The sequence below is a fragment of the Symsagittifera roscoffensis genome, chromosome 2, assembly GCF_963678635.1.
Source record: "Symsagittifera roscoffensis chromosome 2, txSymRosc1.1, whole genome shotgun sequence".
NCBI lineage: Eukaryota > Metazoa > Xenacoelomorpha > Acoela > Convolutidae > Symsagittifera > Symsagittifera roscoffensis.
The window spans coordinates 39952857-39975508 of record NC_087063.1 but is presented as its reverse complement, the minus strand read 5'-3'; the positions used below and the strand labels follow the sequence as shown (position 1 = coordinate 39975508).

The following is a 22652-nucleotide window of genomic DNA, read 5'->3' as shown; positions in this document are numbered from 1 at the left end:
GACTGCTCAATTTTTTGTAGTTTTCGAGATGTGACTATTTTGGAGATTTTTTCAAAATTTTCAGAAAGTTTAAATTAATAATTTTTCAAAATTTGAAATTCCCAACGCTATAGTTCGGTGTTGTCAGGGTACTCTAAAGAGTTGCAAATCTTGCCACATGCGACTGCTAGATGCGAATGCTCAAATGCTTTTAGCTTCCGAGATGTGACATTTTTTGATTTTTTTCAAAATTTCTGAAAGAATTTATCTACAAAGAAATTTAAAAAATTTGAAAGTACTAACTCGATGAAGATACAACTTTATTGTTAGCGTACACCCTGGCGTCTCAACTCTTGCCTCTTAATATGAATGCTCAAGTTCTTTTAGTTTCCGAGATAAGACGTTCTTTTTCAATTTTTTGTTCGGGAAACTGAGGTTTAAAAAATTCACAAAATGTTGAATTCCTAACCCGATAGTAGGCTGCTCTCAGGGACTCTCAGTGGTTGCGAATCTGGCTTCCAAATTTCTCCAGAGGCTTATTAAGTTTTCGAGATGACGCTTTTAAAATGGGAATTTAAAAAAATTTAAAAGTTCGAAATTACCAACCCTGTAATTGGGTGCAGTCAGAGTATACTAAAAGTTTGCAGATGTTGTTTGCAATATATGCGGTTTTTCATGAGTTGTCGAAAAATTTCGAAGCACGGGAGGTGCGTTAAACGCTAGTTTTAATTAAATCTATCTGTCCGAACTTTTTGCTACTAATTATACGTTAAGCAAATCTAGAAATGCGAAAAAATTTCTTCACGATTAGAGCACCTCTCGACTGGAACAATCTGCCACAAGAAACAGTGCAAAGCAAGACCATCGACGAATTCAAGTGAAAACTGGACAAACATTGGAAAGCGATTGGAATTGACATGTACGAATTCGAACGGAGATAGGTAAAAACATTTGAGATGACCAGCTCGAGAGGCCGAAAAAGAAATTTTTGGAGGACGAATTCTTTTACCAAACATGTCGGCTAGCGAATGTGATCAAAATTGACGTGAGAGAAACAAGCAGACTGAAGAAGCGAATATTGTGGTTATTTTGGAGAAAATTTGAGAAGGACTACGAACAAATGAACAAGTGCACATGGAGAATTGCTTGCGATTGCACAATGAATGACTGTAGAAGCAAAACTTCACTATAGAACGAATAACTGAAAGGGGGAAACCCCTTGTGCTACGAGCACAAAAGCCCTACTACTACTACTACTACTACAAGAGGCACTGCCTAATGGTCATAAAAACTTGACTTGACTTGACTATGACAAATATTTCAGAAATTTTTGATGATGGCAAAAGGGACACTAAACAGCAGCAATGAGGAAACTGTTGCTGAGCTAAGAGCAGAAATTGAAACACTCAAAGAGAAATTATCCGAGGAAAAACAAAAACTGAACGATGTTGAGCGTAAGTAATATATATATATTTTTTAAAATTTCATGAAGGTATTGTTACACGCAGTAGGAAATGTTTTTGACTGGTATCTATCAGGAACCTGTGTTTGTTGTGAATACGGTTGCTGAATTATTTTACAAAAACAAGAACATTTTACTGTAATTTTTTTGAAACAAGAAATTTTACTGAAACAAGAAATACAAGAGCATTTACAAGAACTTTACTGAAAGAAGAACGTTTAACTGTAAAAGGAAGAAATGTTACAGGTGTAATAAATAGGTTAACAAAAAATAACTAGTTTCCATATAGTAAAAGTAGTATTGGAATAGACTTGTGCGGTTGCCCACGGGAATGGAATCGTGCTAAGAATCGTGCCTTCACCTTCTTAAATACGAATCTTGAATCTAAAATACTACCGATTAAATTTCACTTAGACTGGAAACTGTCGTGACTTTTCTGGAAAATTCGAAAGAATTTTCACCAGCCTATATCATTTCAGATTATTACGCTTGCGATAAGCAAGCGTTGTCAAACTGGAATATATACTTTTTTGGGCTAACAACTAGTTGAATCACTTGCTAAGGAGGAGGAGACCTCTTTTGTCTTTCCTGGACTCCTCCTCCTTAGGTGTCTTTCCTGGACTCCTTCATCTACTGGGCCTCTCTGTTGTAACAGAAAATGTTTCGCGCATGTTAGCATTTAAAATATCCGGCTTAATCGGTATGTGTTTTTTATGTCGATTGTAAATTATAATTAAATAATTTACAAAATAATTTCATAAAATAATAAACGACCAATACAACTTCCATTGGAGACAATTTGTTCAGTTCAAAGAATCTACAGCCCCAACAAGAAGATCAACGAAAAATAACTTAGCGCATAAAAATTATCATTACGAAAAATCGAAAAGCAATTTCTGGCACAGAACACCTATACTAGCAAACAAAATTTTACAGACTCAGGAAGAAGAAGACCTGTTTGCGATGAAATACGAAAGACTCAAATCAAGCCTCAAAAACGTTTTCTGGATATATTTCATCAGTAAATATGAGGAAAGTGTCCCATGCACATGGAGAATAAACTGCTGCAATAGCTGTGTAAACTCAAAGAAACTATAAAACTCAGTTTAAAACTCCCAATGCGGGGCATTTTAGCCCCATGACTTTATGTCTAAATCCTTGTTTATTATTATTATTATTATTATTCAAGAACATTTCGTTGCCAGGAATTTTTTAAAAATGGTTTTCGGCTTATTTAAAATCGATTTCTTGGCTTAGAATTTGTTTTTGGTGTGAAGGGTTTGTGCTCAGGTATTTTCGACTTTGTTAGCGCTTGGTAATTATAAATTGAAGTTCTAACAAGTATCTGCTGTAGAGGTAACAATTGTTTGAGACAGGAAAGGTTTGTAGTCTGAATCCGATCGGGAACTGTTTTTCAAACGAGTTCTTTTTCGGACTATCGTCTGCCTGTATATTTTGTCTGATTAGTTCTCGTATTCCGACTACTTTTGAATATTCAGAGTTGTTCCAATTTGCTCTTACACCCATGCTTGCGACGACAAAGCCCGAGAGCTTGATTTATCTCCAGACCTGTTTTTTTTTAAACTTGAAATATTCTGCGAGATTATTGTCTGTCTGCTTTTTTGTTGACTTTGTGCCGCTGAAAGGACTGTTTTTGAAAATTCGGTTTCTTTCTGGCTTTCCGAAAGCTCCATGTAATTTTTCTAATGGTGCCGTTACTTTTGTCTTTTAATTTAATGTTAAGCATAGTCATTCATTTTTGTAGCAAAAGTGGTGAGAAGCTCAGTTTCACCTCGGTGTAATAAAACTTCAATCACAGGGTAATAAACAATTGCACGTTTAATCTATAATGTACGTTGCAATGGTTAAGATTTTTTTTTCGGTTTTCCCGTTTGATTTTAAGGTTTATTTCATCAATTTTGAACTTAGCAACCCAATAGTGGGATTCTGTTAGGGTTCTTCCACGAGTTGCAAATTTGGCCTTCAAATTTGATTACCCAAATCTTTTTTATTTCACTAGATACGACCATTTGTTTGATTTTTTCAAAAGTTTCAAAAAACTTAAAAAATAATCATAAACGTTAAAAATCTCAACCGTGTAGTTAGGCGCTGCCAGGGTACTTTCAGGGGTTGAAACTCTTGCCTTAAAATATGACTTAGTTTTCAAGATTTGACGTGTTTTATGATTTCTTTTAACTTTTAAGAAAACTTAGATTTTCGAGCTCAAAAGGTGCGAAATTCCCAACCTTGTAGTTGGGTACTTTGAGGGTACTTTCAGGCGTTTCAGTTTGCAAGTCTGCTTAAATGCTCTTAGTTTCTGAGATGTGGCGTTTGTTATCTCTTTTGCTTGTTATCTCTTTGTTGTGAAAAACTTTCTCAAAATTTGAAGTCCACATCTCTATAGCGAGTCTGTCGGGGTGCTCACAGGAGTTGCGAAATGCCTCCAAATATGACTGCTGAAATCCTTATACTTTTCAAGATTTGATGTTTTTTGTAGTTTTTTTCTGAAAATTTAAATTATTTTCTTCAAAATTTGGAATTGCTAACCCTGTAGTTTGGGCTTTCAGAGTACTCTCAAGCGTTGCAAATCGTCTTCAAATATGAATGCTCAGTTTTTTATAGTTTTTGAGTTCTCAACGCTGTAGTTGGGTACTGTGAGAATACTGGCGGGAGTTGCAAATCTTGCGTCCAAATGCGTCCCGCTCAATGGCTTTTATTTTCCCAGATGTGACGTTTTTGATGTCATTTTAAAATGTTTCACAGTTTTTAGATGTAAAATATTTCACTAAGTTTTATGGTTTTTGAATAAAAAAATTGAATTAAAATTGAATTTGAATAAACAACATAACTTTATATGAAATTACCAACCCTGTAATTGGGTTCCATCGTGTTACAGTCGAAGGATGCAGATTTTGTTTCCAATATATGCGGTTTTTTATGAGTTGACGAAAATTCGAAGTTATTATTCTTGCGTACGGTTGCTTTTCTTATGTCAATTCTGATTAGTAAAAAAAAGTTTTTCGTCCACTGGATGACCTGTCTACTAGAAGAGTTATCTTGTTTACCCTTACGATAAGCAAGGGTTTTGTAATCGGGTTCTAGACTTTTTTTGTTTCCCGTAAATATCTTTGTTCACAGGACTCACCTCTTGGATCATAATCTCACTCATTTATTTTCTTTATTAGAAAGTATAAAATCAATCAAGCACCTGGCGCAGAGGTAATAGACCTGCTTGGCGCGGTAAAGAATTGTGGTTCGAATCCGGTCGGGACCTGTGTTTTTGCAAACTTAGTGCTTTTTCGTTCGTCTGCTTATTGCTTTATCGTTCGTCTGCTTATTTTTGTCGGAATCTGATTTTATTTCGTAAACTGCAAATTTTTGGCTATTTTAGATTGTTTGTATGACAAAACAGTTTTTGAAGGTTTTTTTAAAGATTTGATTTGATTTTAATCACAGTCATTCATTTTTGTATCGCAAGTGGCGCCAAGCTCAGCTTCGCCTCTGTGTGTGGTTTTGTGTTTAGCCCCGATGGGGAAGGTATGGTAGTGCCATTTGCGACTGAATGAACAGCGCGTCGGGTCCACACTTTGAAGGCGGCATTTCTGGAACCGTTGTCTTATTGTAGATCGCCTTCCCGTCAGTTGGATGTCAGATCAAACATTTTTTACTCGTTTTTGAAGTTCATAATTTATACATCACTTATTACATGCGTACGAGTAAGGGGGCCTGTTTTTAACAGTAGTTCTTTCTATCACCTGTCTAGTCTCATAGGTCTATCGAAAAATATCATCCTGATGTTCAATGTCGAAAGGATACTTAAATTTATCTTTGTCCATAGTAACAACAGCAGCTGCTAAACTGGAAGTGGTCACCAATCTAAACATGAAGGTGCGTCGTCTGCTGAAGGGTCATCAGGGAAAAGTGCTGAGCATGGACTGGAGCACAGACAGAAGGCACTGTGTGAGCACTTCACAGGACGGGAAAATGCTAGTCTGGGACGCGTTCACTACCAATAAGGTATTAACATAACGGAAGCAGTTTCAATGGAATTATTTTAACGATTTAATTGGGTTATTTCACATGATACGAAACAGCTCGAATATCCTCCAATTAGTTTCAATTTCATTCTTTGTGTCAAGTTTCATTTTACCTAAAACTTACTGTGTACTTCTGATAACAAAAAATTTGTTTGATATCATAGGCATTAACTGAAATGAACTGGGGTCTTTTACTTTAGAAACATGCCGTAACAATGCCGACTACATGGGTGATGGCTTGTGCATATTCACCATCTGGATCTTTGGTATCTTGTGGGCAAGTATCCAAATTATATTGTTTCCACACAAATAAGTTCCTGTTTGAAAAGGTATGGGAAATGGATTTGTGTTCTAACCATTGCAAATAGAGAGGAACTTTTTGTCATCGGGTGTGATTTAACTTTTTTGTTTTACTCGCAAAATCAGAAAAAAAAGAATCGGAATGACTCATGTGTTATATCATATTGAAGCCCTTTCTGCCGTGATTTGAAATTTCAAGTTTTATCAGTGTCGAGAAAATCGGTTCAAAGTTTTTTGATTTTTAGTCTAATTTTGAGCGAGCAGCAGGCTTATTATAGGAGGACAAGCCACTTTTAAAAGTCAAGCCCTGAAAACCCAATTTAACTCCAGTAATATTAGTGTTCGACGTGTAGCGCCTTTTTGGGAGTGAAAAACTTCAAAATTCAAAAAAATATATGCAGGCAGTTAACGGCAAGGAACCCGCCTGGTACGACAAAGGTCCTGTGTTCGAATCTGGGAAATAGTCCGTTTCAAAAAAAATGTCGGTTTATTATTGTCTGCTTATGTTTTGTCGGCTTAGTTGCCATATTGAAGATTTGTTTTTTTTTGCTGTACGCAAGTGAATTGTAGTTGGTTTTAGTGTTTTGATTAACGTCTGCTGTTTGTTATTTTCCTAACCATGACTTCATATATTTTCTTTTTTTTTGTTTTAAATAGTTTCGACTTGAGTTTTATCGGTTTTGTGAACTAGTTCAGAGTCGTTTTCTTGGAAACAGTTTTAATACTCACCTGGATTGCACTAAATACTGAAAATTTTAATAGAGTTATAATTCGAGTTTTTCATGATTACGATTTTTTTCCCGGCTTTTTTTTTCTTTTTTTTTTCGGCTTGATAGGTTTTGGCTAATATTATATCGGTTAATTGGTCTCATATCGCGTTTTTCTTCGAGCGAAAAAAGTTTTGTGTGTGCGTGTCTGTGTTTTGAGGTTGAGGGGGACTTAATAACTCTTATTAGTCTTAATTTTTGTTGAACTTTTTTCGGGTTTTTTATTTTCCCTTTTATAGGCTTAATAGCTTTAGGCTTATATTATATTGGCTAAGTGGCCTCATATTGCTTCATTTGAGGAGCAAATAAAGTGTTTTTAGTGTTTGTGTCTTTAAAGGCGAGGTGGATGTATTAGCTTTTCAGAAGTCTGAAGTTTTGTTGATTTTTTTATCGGCTTAAAGGGTTTCTGACAAGGAATCTGTTTGTATTGGGTACATCATCTTCTGATGTTTGTTTAACATTTAATATCTTGTCATGTTTTTGTTTCAAAACTAGTCTTATTCCTTTTGATAGATTTAGTTTTTTTCGACCTATTTAATTTTTTTCTTGTTTTGTATCGCAAGTGGCGCGAAGCTCAGATTCGCCTTATTGTTAGTAATGAGGCAACGTTCATATTTTTATTGGACAACCCAAATTATAAGTCGTTCAATATGTCAATTTCTACGGCTTGCTTCCAAAATATCAGCTCTCAGGCGAACCCAATGAGGTGATCACATCTCAGTGGGATCTTGGTCTCATTGTCTGGGTCTTCTGTGTGCGGAGCAGGGGCGGATTTAGGGGGGGTGGGGATCCAAAGGGTCCCCCTTTAGTACTTTTTAAGAAATCCATTTTTGGCCGACCGACCCTAAAATTTTTCTAAAGGCGCCTTTGGCGCCAATATATACTAATTTTGAAGGGGAGCGCGCGCCAAAAAAAACGCGATTTTTTTGTCAAAATTTTTTTTAAAAAAATTGCCCAAAAACGTCTTTTTTGTGCTGTTTTTCAAAGTTTTGCCTGTGGGTCAGAAAATTTGACCAAAACAGAGTCTTTTTTAATGTTTCAGGAGAGCTCGGAAAGTCAATTTGGTCGACCTAAAAAAAAGGTCGTCAAAATTTTCGAAAATTTTTTGAAATTCCGCCCCCCTCGAGAAAATCCTGGATCCGCCCCCCCCCCCCCCACCTCGAGAAAATCCTGGATCCGCCCCCCCCCACCTCGAGAAAGTCTTAGATCCGCCCTTGGTACGGAGTATATCAATTTGCGAGGTACTGAAGCCTAACAAAATTAAACGGGAATATAAGAAAATTAGCAGCGTCATTGCTCCATTATACAGCAAAACTCAATTCAATCAAAAGCTCTATCTTAGCAATTCTGTTGTAAATGCTTGGTATTCTGGCTTTGACAAAATATGCAATTGTCATTGTATTTCTTCTTTTGACGATTTTTAAAGTTGGCAAACGCGCCGTTCAAAGAAAACAGTTCTATTCTTATATTGCGATCTTCAAAGACTGAGTCTTTTTCGTTTTAATATCACAAGTTGTGCGTTTCTCCCTTCTATAAACATAGAGATTTATATTGCAGATTATTTATTGCAATCTATGTCCAGACCCTCTTATGTTGTCACGCCCAAAAAACGATACTAGAATGAAAATGGAAAAAAAATTCTCAATTTTTTTTACGAATGTGGTCGGAACATTCTGTGCAACTTAAACAGCAACCGTCTATACTTTTATTTTTTTTTTTCAGACGCTGCAGTTTTCGCAAACTTCTGTTCTTCTCAGAATTTTTTTCTGCCAAAAAAGTAGTGCCAATGGAATAACTGGCTGCTCCCCTGTGTGCCTGCATTTTCGGCTAGTCATTTATTATCGTACTCAAGGTTCTACGGCCTCCGAAGTTAAATACTCATTTTTAAAGATTTTATTACATTTGCTCAAAGATTACCCTGCCAAATCTGTAATTAAGCGTACAGCCAATAAAAACAGGTGCTAGGAGTTGTCGCTGTACAAACGGCTGCGACCTAATTTTTAAAATTATCACTAGAAAATTTCCAATTTTTGAAATGCTGACCCTTTTTTCCTTTTTTCTCTGTTTTCTCCAAAACGCAAGTGCCAAATTAAGGGTTCAATCGAAGGTGTTTTGAATGCGTATCCCCTGCTTAAGGTATTCTTCCATTTAAGTAAGGAATATGCGATGTACCTAATAATTGTCCATAATGTGGATTTTTCCCATATTGGAACTTCGTTAAAAAAGTATCGGCCATTTTTTTAATTTTTTTTAAAAAACTGCTGCGATATCTAAGACCAAGGATTCAATCGAAAGAAATCTGGAAATTTTCTCTGCTTAGCGGCTACACCTTTATTTATATAGAAAAGCAATGTTGGTCTTTGGAAAAGTCCATGTTTTGAAATAATGAGCGTCTTTTGGAACTTAATGGTTTTTTCTAAAACTACGATGCCAAAGCCGAGATCAAGATATCACCCGAAAGAACTAATTGTAACAGTATCCCCTGAATAAGCGAATTCCCCCAAATTAGGCAAAAAGTCTGAAAAGGACCTCAGAAGTGTTTATAATTTGACATTTAATCTAGTTTTCGTACTTAGAACGTTCTGTCTTTTTTTAAAAACAATTTGACTTGAAGAACGTTCGTTCTGTCGTTTTTTAAAAACAATTTGACTTGAAAAGTACCCTGCGAAATCTCAGATTAAGTTTTTCATCGAAAGAATTTATCTCCCCACGGCGGCTACGCGCTAGTTTTTGTATAACAGCAATTTTGATTTTCTCGAAAATTACGGTGACAAGTTCGAGATTAAGGGTTCAATGAAAAGATCAACAAATTTTATAGGTATCCCATGAACTCTCCAAATTTTGGTATTCCAAATTTAGGAATCTGCTATGGACTTAAGAAATCCCCAAATTTTGGAGATTTTTTTTGGAGTTCGTTCAATTGCACAAAAACGACCATGAATATTCTGAACTTAAGAAATCAATCGAATGAAGATGTTAAACGATCTCCCCATGCAAAAGCCCTTTCTCCGTTGATAACCCCTTTCTTCGTTGAACTTGGTAATAGACTAATTTTTGAAATTTTGACACATTTTAAAAATTATGCATATTTTTTGCATCAGAAAATTTTCTTAAAAATATCAAACAGGGCATGTGCCTTCAGCTTAAGCTGAGCACATAAGCTTAAAGTGTCATTATACTTTGATGACATTTGTTTTATGTATCTTTCAAATAAAAGAAACCTGGATCTGCAGATTGCAGGTCATGATTATTGTGAAATTTAGATGTGTTGTTTTACATTGACCTCGTTGTTTACGCTAGCGAGCAGCTAGTTTTTCAGTACGAACTTTTTTTTAACCTAACTCCCAAATAAAAGTTTATTAAAAGTGTTTACATCTGCGCCTTTTTGCTATAATCACGATCTGGAGAATTGGAAATTTCAGCATCTGTTCTCGGCTTTATTTGTGGCTAGTGTTTGTGATGGGCTGAGCGTCTGTGGCTGAGTGATTAGGGCCTGATACCCATAATTTCTAGGTCGCAGTAGGTAGGTTCGAGTCCGAGACGTCGCCGAATTTTTACCAATTCGAGGCTTTTTTCTCTTTTTCCTATTGCACTTTTTTTAAACTCTAGAGCTGCTTTTTGCCGTGCTCTCGCTTGTGTTTGAGAAGTGCAGCTTCGCCTCTGTATCATAATTAAAAACGAATTCAACTTATTGTTTTGAAGGCTTAAGAACGAAGATAATGTTCACTCATTTTAATCGTGTCGTTTTCACGGTATTTAAGGAGAAACTTGAAGTTTGCCATAGATATCATAGGTCATTAAACCGCTCTTAACAAATTCCTCGATGTCAATCTAACCTCATCTATGTTTTCTGTCTGATTCATTTTTAACGGGTACCTTAACTTATGATAATTTATTACGCATGCGTTTAGCAAGCGTTATCAAATCGAGATAAATACTTTATTTAGGATAACAACTATTTAACAAAATCAGTTGAATCATTTGATAGCCTGGCTTATATGATTTTATTGACCTTTTCCCTTTATTACACGCGGAAGTGACAATCATGAAATATTTTTGAAATTGAAAGAGCTTTAAGGTGAACTATTTTCTCTGCGAAAGTTGCAAAAAAAGTTCAATTTTATTGAAACTTTCGGTTTCTGTTGTTTATTTTTGTATATTCGATTGTTTCAAAGAAAACGTACGTGAGTGCAATTTGTTGCAGAGGTTTGGACAACAAGTGTCATGTTTACAAGCTGAGCATGGAAGAAGATGTGAGCGCCACCAAGAGAACTGTGGCTGTGCATACAGGATACATGTCCTGCTGTCAGTTCGACCACTCTGACAACCAGGTCAGCTACCAGTTTGCAATATATGATCACAGTCGTAATGACCTGTTAGAAACGAAACATGTTCTATTAGAATTTGAAGTTCTTGACGATAGAAGAAGTTACATCAAAGCTTCTCGAACTTGCAAACAAATAAGGGTCTTTAAATGAGATCGAGGAAAGTGAGTGAATGATAACACTGGTAAATGCGTGATCAATGTTTATTATGAGGACGTTTGTGTTTGTGTAGATTCTGACTGGTAGTGGGGACAGTACTCTGGCACTGTGGGATGTGGAGAGCTGTAAACAGATGCAGGTGTTCAACAGCCACCAGGCAGATGTGACTAGTGTGAACATCTCGCCAGCAGAGACAGGCTACACTTTCGTGTCTGGAGGTGCGGACAAGATGGCCATAGTATGGGACATCAGGTCAGCACAAGCAGAGGGAGAGTGGGATGAATTTACTAATGACCACGCTCTTGAGCAAAAGCATGTTTCATCTTGATTACTCTTGCGATAAGCAAGGGTATTGCAATCGCGTACTAGACTTTTTCCCGTAAATAACTTTGTTCACATGACTCATTCCTGGACTCTTTCATTTCTTTGTCCTTGTTGCAAATCCTACTCCTCTCGGTTGCAATGTTAAGCTTGTTTTGAGTTAACTCGATTTCTTAAATTTTTATTAAACGTTTTATCCTTTTTTCGGCTTAATTGGTTTCACCCTACTACGATTAATGAACGTAGTCAAGACTCGTATATAGATCTTGGTGACTTTTTTAAGGAAAAAGTCTTAAAATGCTCTATGAACTACATATGTGCATTCATACTTATTAATGCATTCATGAATGCACTCAGGTATATATGCACTTTTTGACTTCAATTGAAATAGTTACGCAAATAGTACTCTCCAAATACGAACGTGCGTGGAAATAGGGCGAAGAAACGTGAACAATTTCTAGTTTCGAAAGTGGAATTTAATTTTAGATCTCCGGCGGAATAAAAATTTTACAGATTGAGTTTTTTCAAATTGGGTTAATAATAGCAAAAAAGCGCCAATCATAGATTGTTCTAGAAATTCAAAGAGCGGAAAGGGTATCTATTTTTTCTTTGAAATTCGAAAGTTGAGATTTTTTTCAATAAAGTCAGTGTTTTCTTTTTTGTTTACTTGCGTTCATTACTCTTTTCCAACTCAGTTGGCTATGTTTTTGTATCGGCTTAATGGCCTCACTTTGCGCCTTTTGATGGGCGAAAACTTTTCTGTGAACGTGTGCGTGTTTTGACGGAGATGGGCTGAAGGGTTTCTGCTCAGATATTTTCGGCTTTGTTTCTGCCTGGTATGTTTTATTCCGATGCTAGTTTCACATTCTGTTGTCTGGAGATTTTTTGTAAAGCCATCTTGATACATTTTAATAGATCTAGTTGCATGTATATTTTTAGAATTTCGGTATTTTTGGCTGATGGTTTTTTGTCTTTATTGTTGTCGATTAAGCTCTCGGTTTAGTTCCCGAAATGTCTATACCCTCTTCCCTTCAGTACATATGTGGCACTCGTGGATGCTATGTGGGCAGTACATGTTTTAATCAATTTAAGTTAGCCAAAATTTTGCGGTTGAATTTCAGCTTATTGACTGCCGGCTTTAATTCCGTCGGCTTATTTACCAAATATATTGTTTCCTACAATTTTCCAATATTGTTTACAAAATCGGTAAGACCATGGCGCCAAATTCAACACCATTGGGGCCCTCTTGAAAGCACTTCGATTTTTTTCAAGATTTTTTTTCAGGGGTAACGTAATTCGAAGTCCTCTTTGCTAGTTCTTGAGTATCCTGCTGTTTTAACCCTGTAGATGGAGATGTCTAACTCGCTTCATATATTAGACTGAACTGGTTTCTCATCTGATCAAAATCAAGCTCTTGATTTTATGTGAACCAGAACTGGTCAGCCGGTGCAGACATTTGAGGGGCCAGAGGCGGACATCAACTGTGTTAAGTTCTACCCCAGTGGAGATGCATTCGCAGTGGCCTCCGATGACGCCACCTGTCGCTTGTTTGACCTCAGGGCAGACCGGGAGGTGAACTGCTTCGCCAAGGACAGCATCATTTTCCCAGCCACATGTCTCGACTTCTCTCTCAGTGGTAGGATTTCTCTTGAACGCCTTTGTAAAAGTAATTTAAAAGCTCAGACCCAGTATTTTGTGAACATGTTCATTGTATGCTTTTTATGCTAACATGATTTGAGTAACGTGTTAGCTTTTCATCTTTACTATTCAGTCGAAACTTTGACATTGAAAAATCGAAAATCATTAACTCAACCTGTTGTCTTATGTGATTGCCAATAAAAGTTGTCACAACAAAATTTCTTGAAGAAGACTTGCTCTATAAATTGGTTTGTCCTGTGTGTAGGCCGTGTGCTGTTCGCGGGCTACAATGACTACACGGTGAATGTGTGGGATACCCTAAAGGGATCCCGCATCGCCATCCTGTTCGGTCACGACAATCGCGTGTCCTGTCTGGGAGTGTCACCGGACGGGTGTGCCCTCATGACAGGCTCCTGGGACCACACACTCAGGGTTAGTAGTAGCTCTTGCTTGTCATGATTTCCTTGGTTGGAAACGTTTTTGGGATGTCTTTTTCAGCCAATCAGAATTTGCGTTTTTCAAAATATAAAGGCAATATATGCACGCACATAAAGAAACGAAATTGTTAAAAAACAGTGAATACACTAAAGATTGATTTATATGTGTGCTAGGGTGTAGGTTTTTAAGTTGGTTTTGTTCTCTTACTCAAAATATTGGCCAAAAAACTTTGTTAAAAAATCTGTTGATAGTCTTTTTAATGTTTCATATTGTTTGCTTTTTTATATCTGATTATCAATTGAGTTGCGGTTTAGGTGTGGGCTTAGTCATGTTTGCTAATTAGCAGCCATCAAACACTTCTTCAAGGATTCAAATGAAGTTATTGGTCAGAACCAATATCAATCTGAAGTCGCCAAAGCGAATCCTCTTCTACACATCGTAATTTATACGCAATCACCAATGCAGCTGCAATATTTCCAAAGACTCCCCAGTGAAAAACTCTCTTGATATATCCTTGCGCATTTGCAAAGCAGTTAATTCACTTCAAAATCATGCAATTAGAATCTTATTCCCGGGAATCTTATTCCCATCTTTTGTAATAAAAAGAAGCAAATCTTTCCGGAAATGTTCATACAAGCTACTTAAATCTGTAAATTTTAAACAGAATTGCAATTTTAGTAAATTAGAAAAAGTTCTCAAATCTTCGAGGAGCTGTCATGCTCTTTGTTGATGAAATTATCCAAAATTGATTTAAATTTAGATATGCAAATTCTTAATTAGTAGAAGTGCAGTATTACAATATCGCAATTGATTTCCCAGTAATTTTTAGCACTCTTCTTCCCTTATTTATGGAGTTTCTATATTCTTCGTTTTCCCTCAATCTATTTTTGTATACCGCGTCTTCAATGCCATAAGCTCTAAATCCAATCCGTGAGCTCGCAGGGAATATTGAACAGTTGTGATGTACCATTTAAGCCTTGCTAAATGCATTCATGGAGAACCATCTGACTGATTTAAATGAAAGAACGGAGGCAAAAAGAAACCAAATGACGGCAGTGTGGGTGTTTACCTTTAAACTATGTAATCGCTTATTGATTGAATCTTATCCGATTTTCTTAAAAGAAGCGCAGCCAGCAATAAGTCGCCTTACATGCTAGTTAGTTTTTGCTCGTGTTGTGAACCACTTTCTATTGAATCGAAAGTTGGCAATTGGATGAAAGCAAAAGTTCGAGGAATTCAGAAAAAAATTGATAAGAATGCAGTTACCGAACTGGAACTTTATTTGCTCTCAGCAATTATTTGAAATCTTGAACCTTAACACTTGTGAGATGTGAAATTATTATTTGCTATAGCTCCAAATGATGAGGCTATTAGGTATATAATATTGATGTCATTAGGATACGCGATTTTAGTTTTGAAAAGCTTTTTCTGTCAACGTGACACAATATTGCACAATTTTGAAAAACTTTTAATGCCATTTTGCATTGAAACTCGGTATGGTGAACAAACAAACTATTTTGAACAGATTTGATCTTCATGTTTGCATAAAAGAACGTTGTAATTGTCACTTATAAAGAGCGTGACTACACAATCAGAGCGTAGTTTCAAATTACGGTATCCTTTTTCCAACCTAAGACGCAAATAAAACTGGTCGTTTATTTGGTGGCATTTGCATAATATATCTAGTTAAGCTTTGCTGCGTAGCATTATCTTTTTGTGCCTGGTTTATTGGTGGCAAGTCCTGTTTGATAAAAAACAGCCATTCTGAAAATGTATATGATTTGGCTTTCAATGATCATTTTGTGATGCCTTCAAAAGTTTTAGAACTTCATTTTTTTTCTGGAGAGCTACTTTACCTTTTTTCAAAAACACGATATCAATGGTGTACCTGCATATTCGGCTAGTTTCTTATTTACTCTACCTAACGTTTTACGGCCTTCGAAAGTTTCAGTGAGAGGAGAGTTATAACCATTTTCCTAAGTACTCTGCGTTTTCTCTGCTTAAATAGTGTCGCCCTAAATTGCAGATGAAAGAAAAGTTATCCTTGAGAAAATAACCAACTTTTGAAACTTTGCTTATTTTTGCAGCCTTTTTGACTAACCAAAATTTGAGTTTTACGGTTTTCCCCGCATAAGGAGCTTTGTCCTATGAACACAAGCCAAGCTTGTGTGATAGCTAAAACTCTTTTTTCCAACCTAAGTCGCAAATGTTCATTTTGCTCATTAACCAGGTAATAAGTACAGCCAATGCGAAGGATATTAACACAGACAATTATCTTACAAATAGCACTTAAGCTTCAAGGTATCTTGGATCTATAGCGTAGAGTTACGGAAGAAGACCCGGAACAAAATAAGAGGGTTCGAACCTGGGAAGGATCGGAAGTTTCTAATTAACTTTTTCGTATACTAGACAAAAATGCGTCCGCTTTTTAAATAGAGGCATAGTAGTTGGTAATTTTTTTTGCAAATTGACTGGTACTGCTAATGCATCATAATTGGTTTAAGTCATTTAGCAAATATGTAAACTCATATTTGGCGTGCGACAGTTAAAAAATTATGTAGATTCAAAGTTTCACTCATTTAATTGTTCCCACTAGCGTTCTCGGTCATATTTTTGCTTATGTATGCAAAGTGCAACTTAGCCTCTGTGTTAAAATGGTTTTGGATTTGGAAAATTTGTCTAACTGTTTTTCGCCATCTTTTGTCAAAAACTATCCTGCCAATCGATGAGATAAGATGTCCAATCGAAAGAAGATTCTTAGGATTTTTACCTACATAGCAATTCAGCCCGTATCTTTGTAGAAAAGCAAGGATGTACTATGCAAAAATCCATTTTTTTTTGAAATTATTAGTTTTTTGTGTTTTTTTTGCAATCGAAATAAAACATTTGCCCTGATTAAGCTGTATTTTTTTAAATAATTTTTCAGTTAGAAACAAAAAATGTGTTGACATTTTGAGTTTCATGAAAGTTTTCGAGTTTTCTTGCTGCCAAGGCTAAGAGTAAAGGTTCAATCCAAAATACATGCGCTGGCTTTTTTTTGCATAACAGCTACCCCCTATGTTTTGTAGAAAAGCCGTTATGGTCTTTGGAAAAATCCCCTTTTTGAAATTTTTTTACTACCGTAGCAAATCAGCAATTGTTGCCATATCCGGGATTAAAGTTTCAATCGGAAATACAAGCTTTAAAGTATTCCCTGTGAAAGCGAAATTTTTCAGTTTTGCTAAGAAATCCACCATTGACACTAGAAGTATTTGACTTTCTGTCCCTTTCATGCACTTTTTAAACTCCTACCAATTCTGAGTTGAAGAAATTGAATAAAACGAGGTGTTTCAATCACTCCTGCAAAAGCTTGTTCTCCCTACGTTGATAGGAACCAGCTATGGACTTGATAACTTCCAATTTTCTGCGTTTTAACTCATTTGGAAAATTAAGGATTACTGTTCGCATCAGTAAATTTCAAATTTTTTATCAATCAGGTACCTTCAGCTTGAACTGTGTTAGTGTCTAACTTTTGTTAAGTGGCCATGCTGCAGTTGTTAGGCCGTGTGAATTTGAATCTCGAGGTTGAGGGTTCTTTTTTGGCATAACAGAAGTTTTACTAGTTCCACCTTTCTTTCCTTTTTTTGCTCTAAGGGAGGTGCAGCTTTGAATCTTTGTGGTTTCTCTAAGTGTAACAAATGAAGCGCTATTCTTGTGTTTTTGATTTTTTTCAAAGGAATGCTCTGACTGCAGCAGTACCTCATACATGATAATGCATTCATAAATGCACTAGGTAATCATGCCCTTTTTTGAGTTCAATACATTTTAATTTGGTAAAAAAAATAGACATATTACGCTCTCCAATCACAAAACAAAAGTGGCGTGAAAACTTAGTGACATTTTCTAGTTCCGAAATCAGTTTTTAGTATTTAGATTTCTCAGCGGAATAAAAAAAATACCAATTGAGTGACTTAAATTGTGTTAATTTTAAAGAAAAAAGTGCCAATCTTGGCATTTCTTGAGGATTTTAAATTGATATTTTTTTTACTTTGAAATCAAATAATTGGAAATTTTTAAAATATTCCAAGAAAAAAAATTGATTTTTCTGCAGTTTGATTTTTGTTTCGTACGATTGAGATCTTTCTTTTAAAGAAAGCAAGTTATTTTACCGTAACGAGGAAATTCGAAAAAACTTTAATGACTCCTAGTTTCAAAAATCAACTTTATTTTGCTGAACTCAGATATTTTCAAAAAAAAAGTCAAGCATGAACATTTTGTGAAAGACAAATTGCTTCAAGTTTATACATTTTTGTTCGGCAACTTTTGAATATTGTTTTTAAACTTGCGAAGCGAATTGTATTACTACGATCTTTCTTTTTTTTCTAAACTGAGTCGCAAATAAAAGTGCTACTTTTGGTGGCAATTTTGAATCGGTAGGCTGCGGTAACATTATAGTATCATGTGCTTTGATATTTGATTAGTGAACAGTTAACACTGCTGAAGCTTTTTAAGTCATCAAACGAACCAAAAAATCTATTTGTTTCAAATAACAGTGCAAAAATTTAAAAAAAAACCTTATCTATCTCGCAATTTTTTTCGAAATGCATAACTTATACATACTTTGGCTTTAAGTTTTCCTAGCTTTTACAGGCAAAATTGTGTCTTTATGTATTTGGTTCTACTTTTGCTGCGTCGAATTGGCAATTTATTAGCATATGTAGCTGCGATATTTAAAACTAGTTTTTTGGGATTTTATGCATCCGAAGCTTAGATGTTAATGTGTGAGACTCAAATTTGCTAGACCGCAGATTCGAATCCGACACGTAGCCAAGTTTTTGCTGCTTCGAGGCTGATTTCTACTTTTTTTCTATTTCACTTGATAGCTGCTTTTTGGTCGTGTTCTACCAAGTGCTTGCGAAGCGCAGCCTCGCCTGTGCAAAATTACAAAATCACTTTTTTTTTTCGGTTTCCTTGAGTTGTTATACACAACTCCAATCATCTGCTGGATTTGTTTTACATCCTAACTTTAAGCAGTTGGCCTGAATAAAATGTACAACAGCTATGAAAATAGACAAATCAGAGAACCGGTTGCTGAGCAAGTAGCACAATGTTCCGACAATATTAATAAAAAGTTACAAAAACTTCGATTTTTTCTTTTCAAACTGTGTCATTTTTGTTCGTATTTTGATTTAAAAAACCTTTCGAACTTGAAAAGGGCGTATGAATTTGATATAGCACTCAACGGTTGTCTTGAAAAGCGTATAAAAGTCAAAACAAACAAAAAATCTTGATTTTTTTGAAGTTCATTTTTGTGTTCTATGAAACTTTTTGCCGAAAAAGCGTTGAAATAAATTACGAATTTTTTCAGGTAAAGAAAACTAATTTTTTCACTACTTGTTTGAATTTTTTTTAAAAAGACTTTAAATACTTTTTTTAAACTTCAATGTTTTAAAAGTTTTTTGAATCATGACTTAAAGGCAAAACACTTCAAACAGTTACAACGAACACAAAAAAGTCTGAAAAAAATCTAAGAAATTTGTTTGTTTGTTTCTGATTTTGATACATTTTTCAAGACAACTGTTGATTGTTATATCTAACTCACACACCCTCTTAACGTTCCAACAGTTTTTTTTCTATCAAAATTTGAAAATAAAAAATCAAAATTTGGTAAATTTTTAATAATATTATCGGAGCATTGTGCTACTTCCTCAGCAACCGGCTGTCTATTTTGTCTATTTTTATAGCTGTTGTACGTTTTATTCAGGCTAATGGCTCAAAGTTAGAATATATAAGATAGCCATCAGATGATTGGAGTTGTGTATAACATCTCAAGGAAACAAAAAAAAAAGATTTTTAAAATTTTGAAACAATATTCCATTTTTTTAGAAAAAAAAGATATAGCGTTGAAGCAATTTATCTTTCAAGGAATGTTTTTGATTAGCCATTTTTCTTTCTAAAAATTCTTTTTTGAAAACAAGTGAATCAATAATTTTCGAATTCTTGTCATTCTTTAACGTTTTCTCTGCGATCAAAAAGTTTGCCTTCTTTTAAACAATATGAATGAATTGAACTGAACGAAAAACAAAAGCCAAACTGCGAAAAATCAATTTTGAGATTGAATAAATTTAAGATTTTTTTGGAAAAGATTTCTAAAAAAATTTCAAATTTTTTAGTTTCAAGATTGGTACTTTTTTTATAATTAACAAAATTTAAGGGAACTTGAAAATTTTTATTCAGAACATTAAAATTGGAGCAGTCAAAGTTCTGTTTGTTAAGCAATTTTTGCATACACATCTAGCACCAAACTCTAAACTCAAAACAAAAAACTCAAATTTTTACGCAATTTTTACACAGTGCAACTCAGGACTAGCGTCAAGCTTCAATGAACTACACTGAAACTTGAAGTGTGGGAATCAAAGAGTAGCGCTAGACAAAAATTGAAATGGAAATAGGATTTTGTTCAAAGTTCTGATTTTCAAAAAAGAAAGGTTTTGTTTATTTTTAAATAATTTTAATTTGATGTTTCAATGGCTGGAATAAGTTTCGATTAATAATTATAGGATATGAACAAAACAAGTAAAAAAAAGGAGCAATTGATCAAACCAAATCAACTCAAATTTTTTCAGGATATCTTTCAAGAAAAAATTTTTAACTTTAATATCTAGTCGGAAGTGATACAGTATCTGTAGTGATCAACAGTAATAAAACGTTTATGGAGCACCATGATTTGATTCACAAAATTTTTGTGGAGCACCATGATTCGATTCGCTCACTTCAAGTTTGAGTCGCTTATTGATCTTTTCTGTGGGGCTTTTTAGAATAAAACTGCTCGTGTCTGGGCAAAACCCTAAATGTCCTGACTGTGTTTTGATGTGTATGGAGTAATTTAAAATAAAAAAGTTGATTAAGGTTTCAAAAGAAATTATCTTTTGATGTGTTTTTTGAAAATCATCCTCCACACGCTATGTAAAGGCAAAGTGATATAATTTACATATTGTAAAGAAATAAATAGACCAAATAGCATGCCTCAATTCAATTTGGAATGATTTCTAATATGGATGAAATTTCCAATTACGCAATAATTGCAAACAAAACTGCTCGTATCAGGGCAAAGCCCTGAATATTCCGACTGCGTTTTCAGCTTTTATGTAGCAGTATTAACCTTAAAAGAATAAATGCATTAAATTAAAATGAAAATTTTAAAATCAAATTTGAAATTTCTTATAAAAATCATCACCCCACGCCTTATAAAAAACAAAAGGATAAATTTAGCTCCTTGTAACAAATCAATTATGGCAAATAAGCTTCTTTCAACCAATTTAGAACAATTTTAAGACGGATTAACTCTCCGCTTACGCGTTAATAGCGCGAAATATATCGCGCGTTAATTTGGCCAAAATGGCAATCCTTAAACCCCCATAACTTAACGAAAAATGATCACAGGTAAAATATTTTCTCAAACTTGAGCTCAAGACAACAATACCTTTTGAACGAAATAAAAAAAATTCCGTCAAAAATGGCTAGTTAAAAAGTCGAAATTTGTCTGAAGAAAAAGAAAGCCACCCCGAGCTCAAATATTCCGTTACTTTTGTATCAAAAGTCGGAACAAAAATATATCGCGTGTTATTTGTCCCAAACTGACCAAATTCGCATTTTTGAACCCCCATAACTACAGAGCAAATGCCTACAGATGACTGCCAGACGAAAATGTTACTGCCAGACGATAATATTTTTCAGCCATCTCAAATTTCCTAGTACTCATGAGAGTACCGAACTAGCGTGTTCCCTTGGCTGAAAGTCTGTCTCCTTTTTTTACTCAATCGAACACAAAAACGGAAACACCACAAGCATGAACTTTGATAAAATAATAATCCCGAGCAAAAACCGTCTGGAAAGAAGGAAGCTAAAAAGTAGTCTGCTCGATAAAGGATAAATAAAAAGAGAGATATGGTTCACTGCATCCAAAAACAAATTTGCTCATTTTTCAATTAATTTTTATCAAAAAGTAGTGTCTAATTACCCTCAGCGAGCCAAATTTGTGGCTCAATATCTAGAAAATTTACATAATTTGTTCGTAACCAAATTTGATCTGTACAAAGCGATAATGTCCTTTCAGAACTCATCAGGAGCAGAGCTAGATGAAATATTTTCTCAAAAGTTTCAAAGACCTTGTTAGCAAGTCGAATGGCATTGGAGAATTTTTTTTTTGAAATCGTTTACTAAGCTGATAAACCTCATTAAAGATGACAAAATACCTGAAAAAAAAGAAACAATTTAGCACGCCAAAAACCATGTTTATGCAACGAGCCCTTGTTTGTTTTGCAAAATGATTTTTGGATTGCTGCGACACAAAACTGCAAAACTTGTTACGCAAGATCAGAAATTTGAAAATGAAAGATAACCAGTTTTTACAAGCAGGTTTCCCGCCAACCAAAGGTGGCTTTGGCGTTTCTTCCGCTCGTCTGCTAGCCTTAGCCGTTTTCTTAGCTTCAGCGTTCAGGTTAAATACAAATTTGCGCTATGCGAATTTTTTTGACTCGGAGTATGTGGATTGAGTTTACAATGATGAGTAATGAATAAAACTATACTAACGGAGTTAGAAGTTGTAACATGTTCGATTTGACTCACAATGGTTGAACGACATTCCGTATCAAACGAACAGTTAAGATTCGCAATCAGACTTATTTTAAGCTCTAAATTTTGCAAACGGAATAGTTTCGTGTGCGGAAAAGACGTTGCCAAAAATGGTTAACAAGGCCTTTCTGTTCTTAAAATGCAGGCAGATTCTCTAGGCATTCAAACCTGAATGTCCTTACAAAGCAAATACGAAAGCTTCAAACGCTGCAGGATCTTATCAAGCCCTTATAAAGCTACAAGGGCGATCAAAATCGCTCAGACGGTTTGACACTCGTTTCCTGGGCAGTTGGTAAGCAGATCTTGTGGGACCTTACTATAGCGGGCTTCCCTTACTATAAGTGCGAGGTCAGTTGTATATAAAACTGATAAAAAATGTTGGAGGTTATTGATAAACTGGATTTACATTTTAGTTTTTACCTTCTAAAAATTTGCTATAATCTTTAGTTGCCAAAACTTTTTCAATTTTTACGTACAAATCATTGTTTCTTTTCCAAATTGAATTTTTGGTTAGATACAATTGAATTTCAAGAATTTTTTCATGTAAAGCATTAAACCCAAAGTGATAGCCAATTTTCGGCAACCAGCTCTCCCGGCAGCCAAGGTGGCTTGG

At 35.1% G+C, this 22652-nt stretch overlaps 2 protein-coding genes across 3 annotated transcripts in view; one reads left to right on the top strand and one right to left on the bottom strand.

Moving 5' to 3' along the window:
* Window positions 1-14323, top strand: part of LOC134839158 (guanine nucleotide-binding protein subunit beta-5a-like) — a 170800-nt gene extending 156477 nt beyond the window's left edge. Inside the window, exons 2-9 of the mRNA XM_063854614.1 lie at window positions 1303-1433; window positions 5280-5458; window positions 5679-5755; window positions 10750-10876; window positions 11103-11281; window positions 12784-12986; window positions 13254-13420; window positions 13741-14323. Of these exons, the coding sequence (XP_063710684.1) occupies window positions 1313-1433; window positions 5280-5458; window positions 5679-5755; window positions 10750-10876; window positions 11103-11281; window positions 12784-12986; window positions 13254-13420; window positions 13741-13752 (1065 nt within the window). The 5' untranslated portion in view covers window positions 1303-1312 and the 3' untranslated portion in view covers window positions 13753-14323. The remainder of the gene's footprint in view (window positions 1-1302; window positions 1434-5279; window positions 5459-5678; window positions 5756-10749; window positions 10877-11102; window positions 11282-12783; window positions 12987-13253; window positions 13421-13740) is intronic.
* The window catches only part of LOC134839156 (palmitoyltransferase ZDHHC9-like), a 326560-nt gene that overhangs the window by 245665 nt on the left and 58243 nt on the right, over window positions 1-22652 (bottom strand). The gene's annotated exons all lie outside the window — the stretch shown is intronic.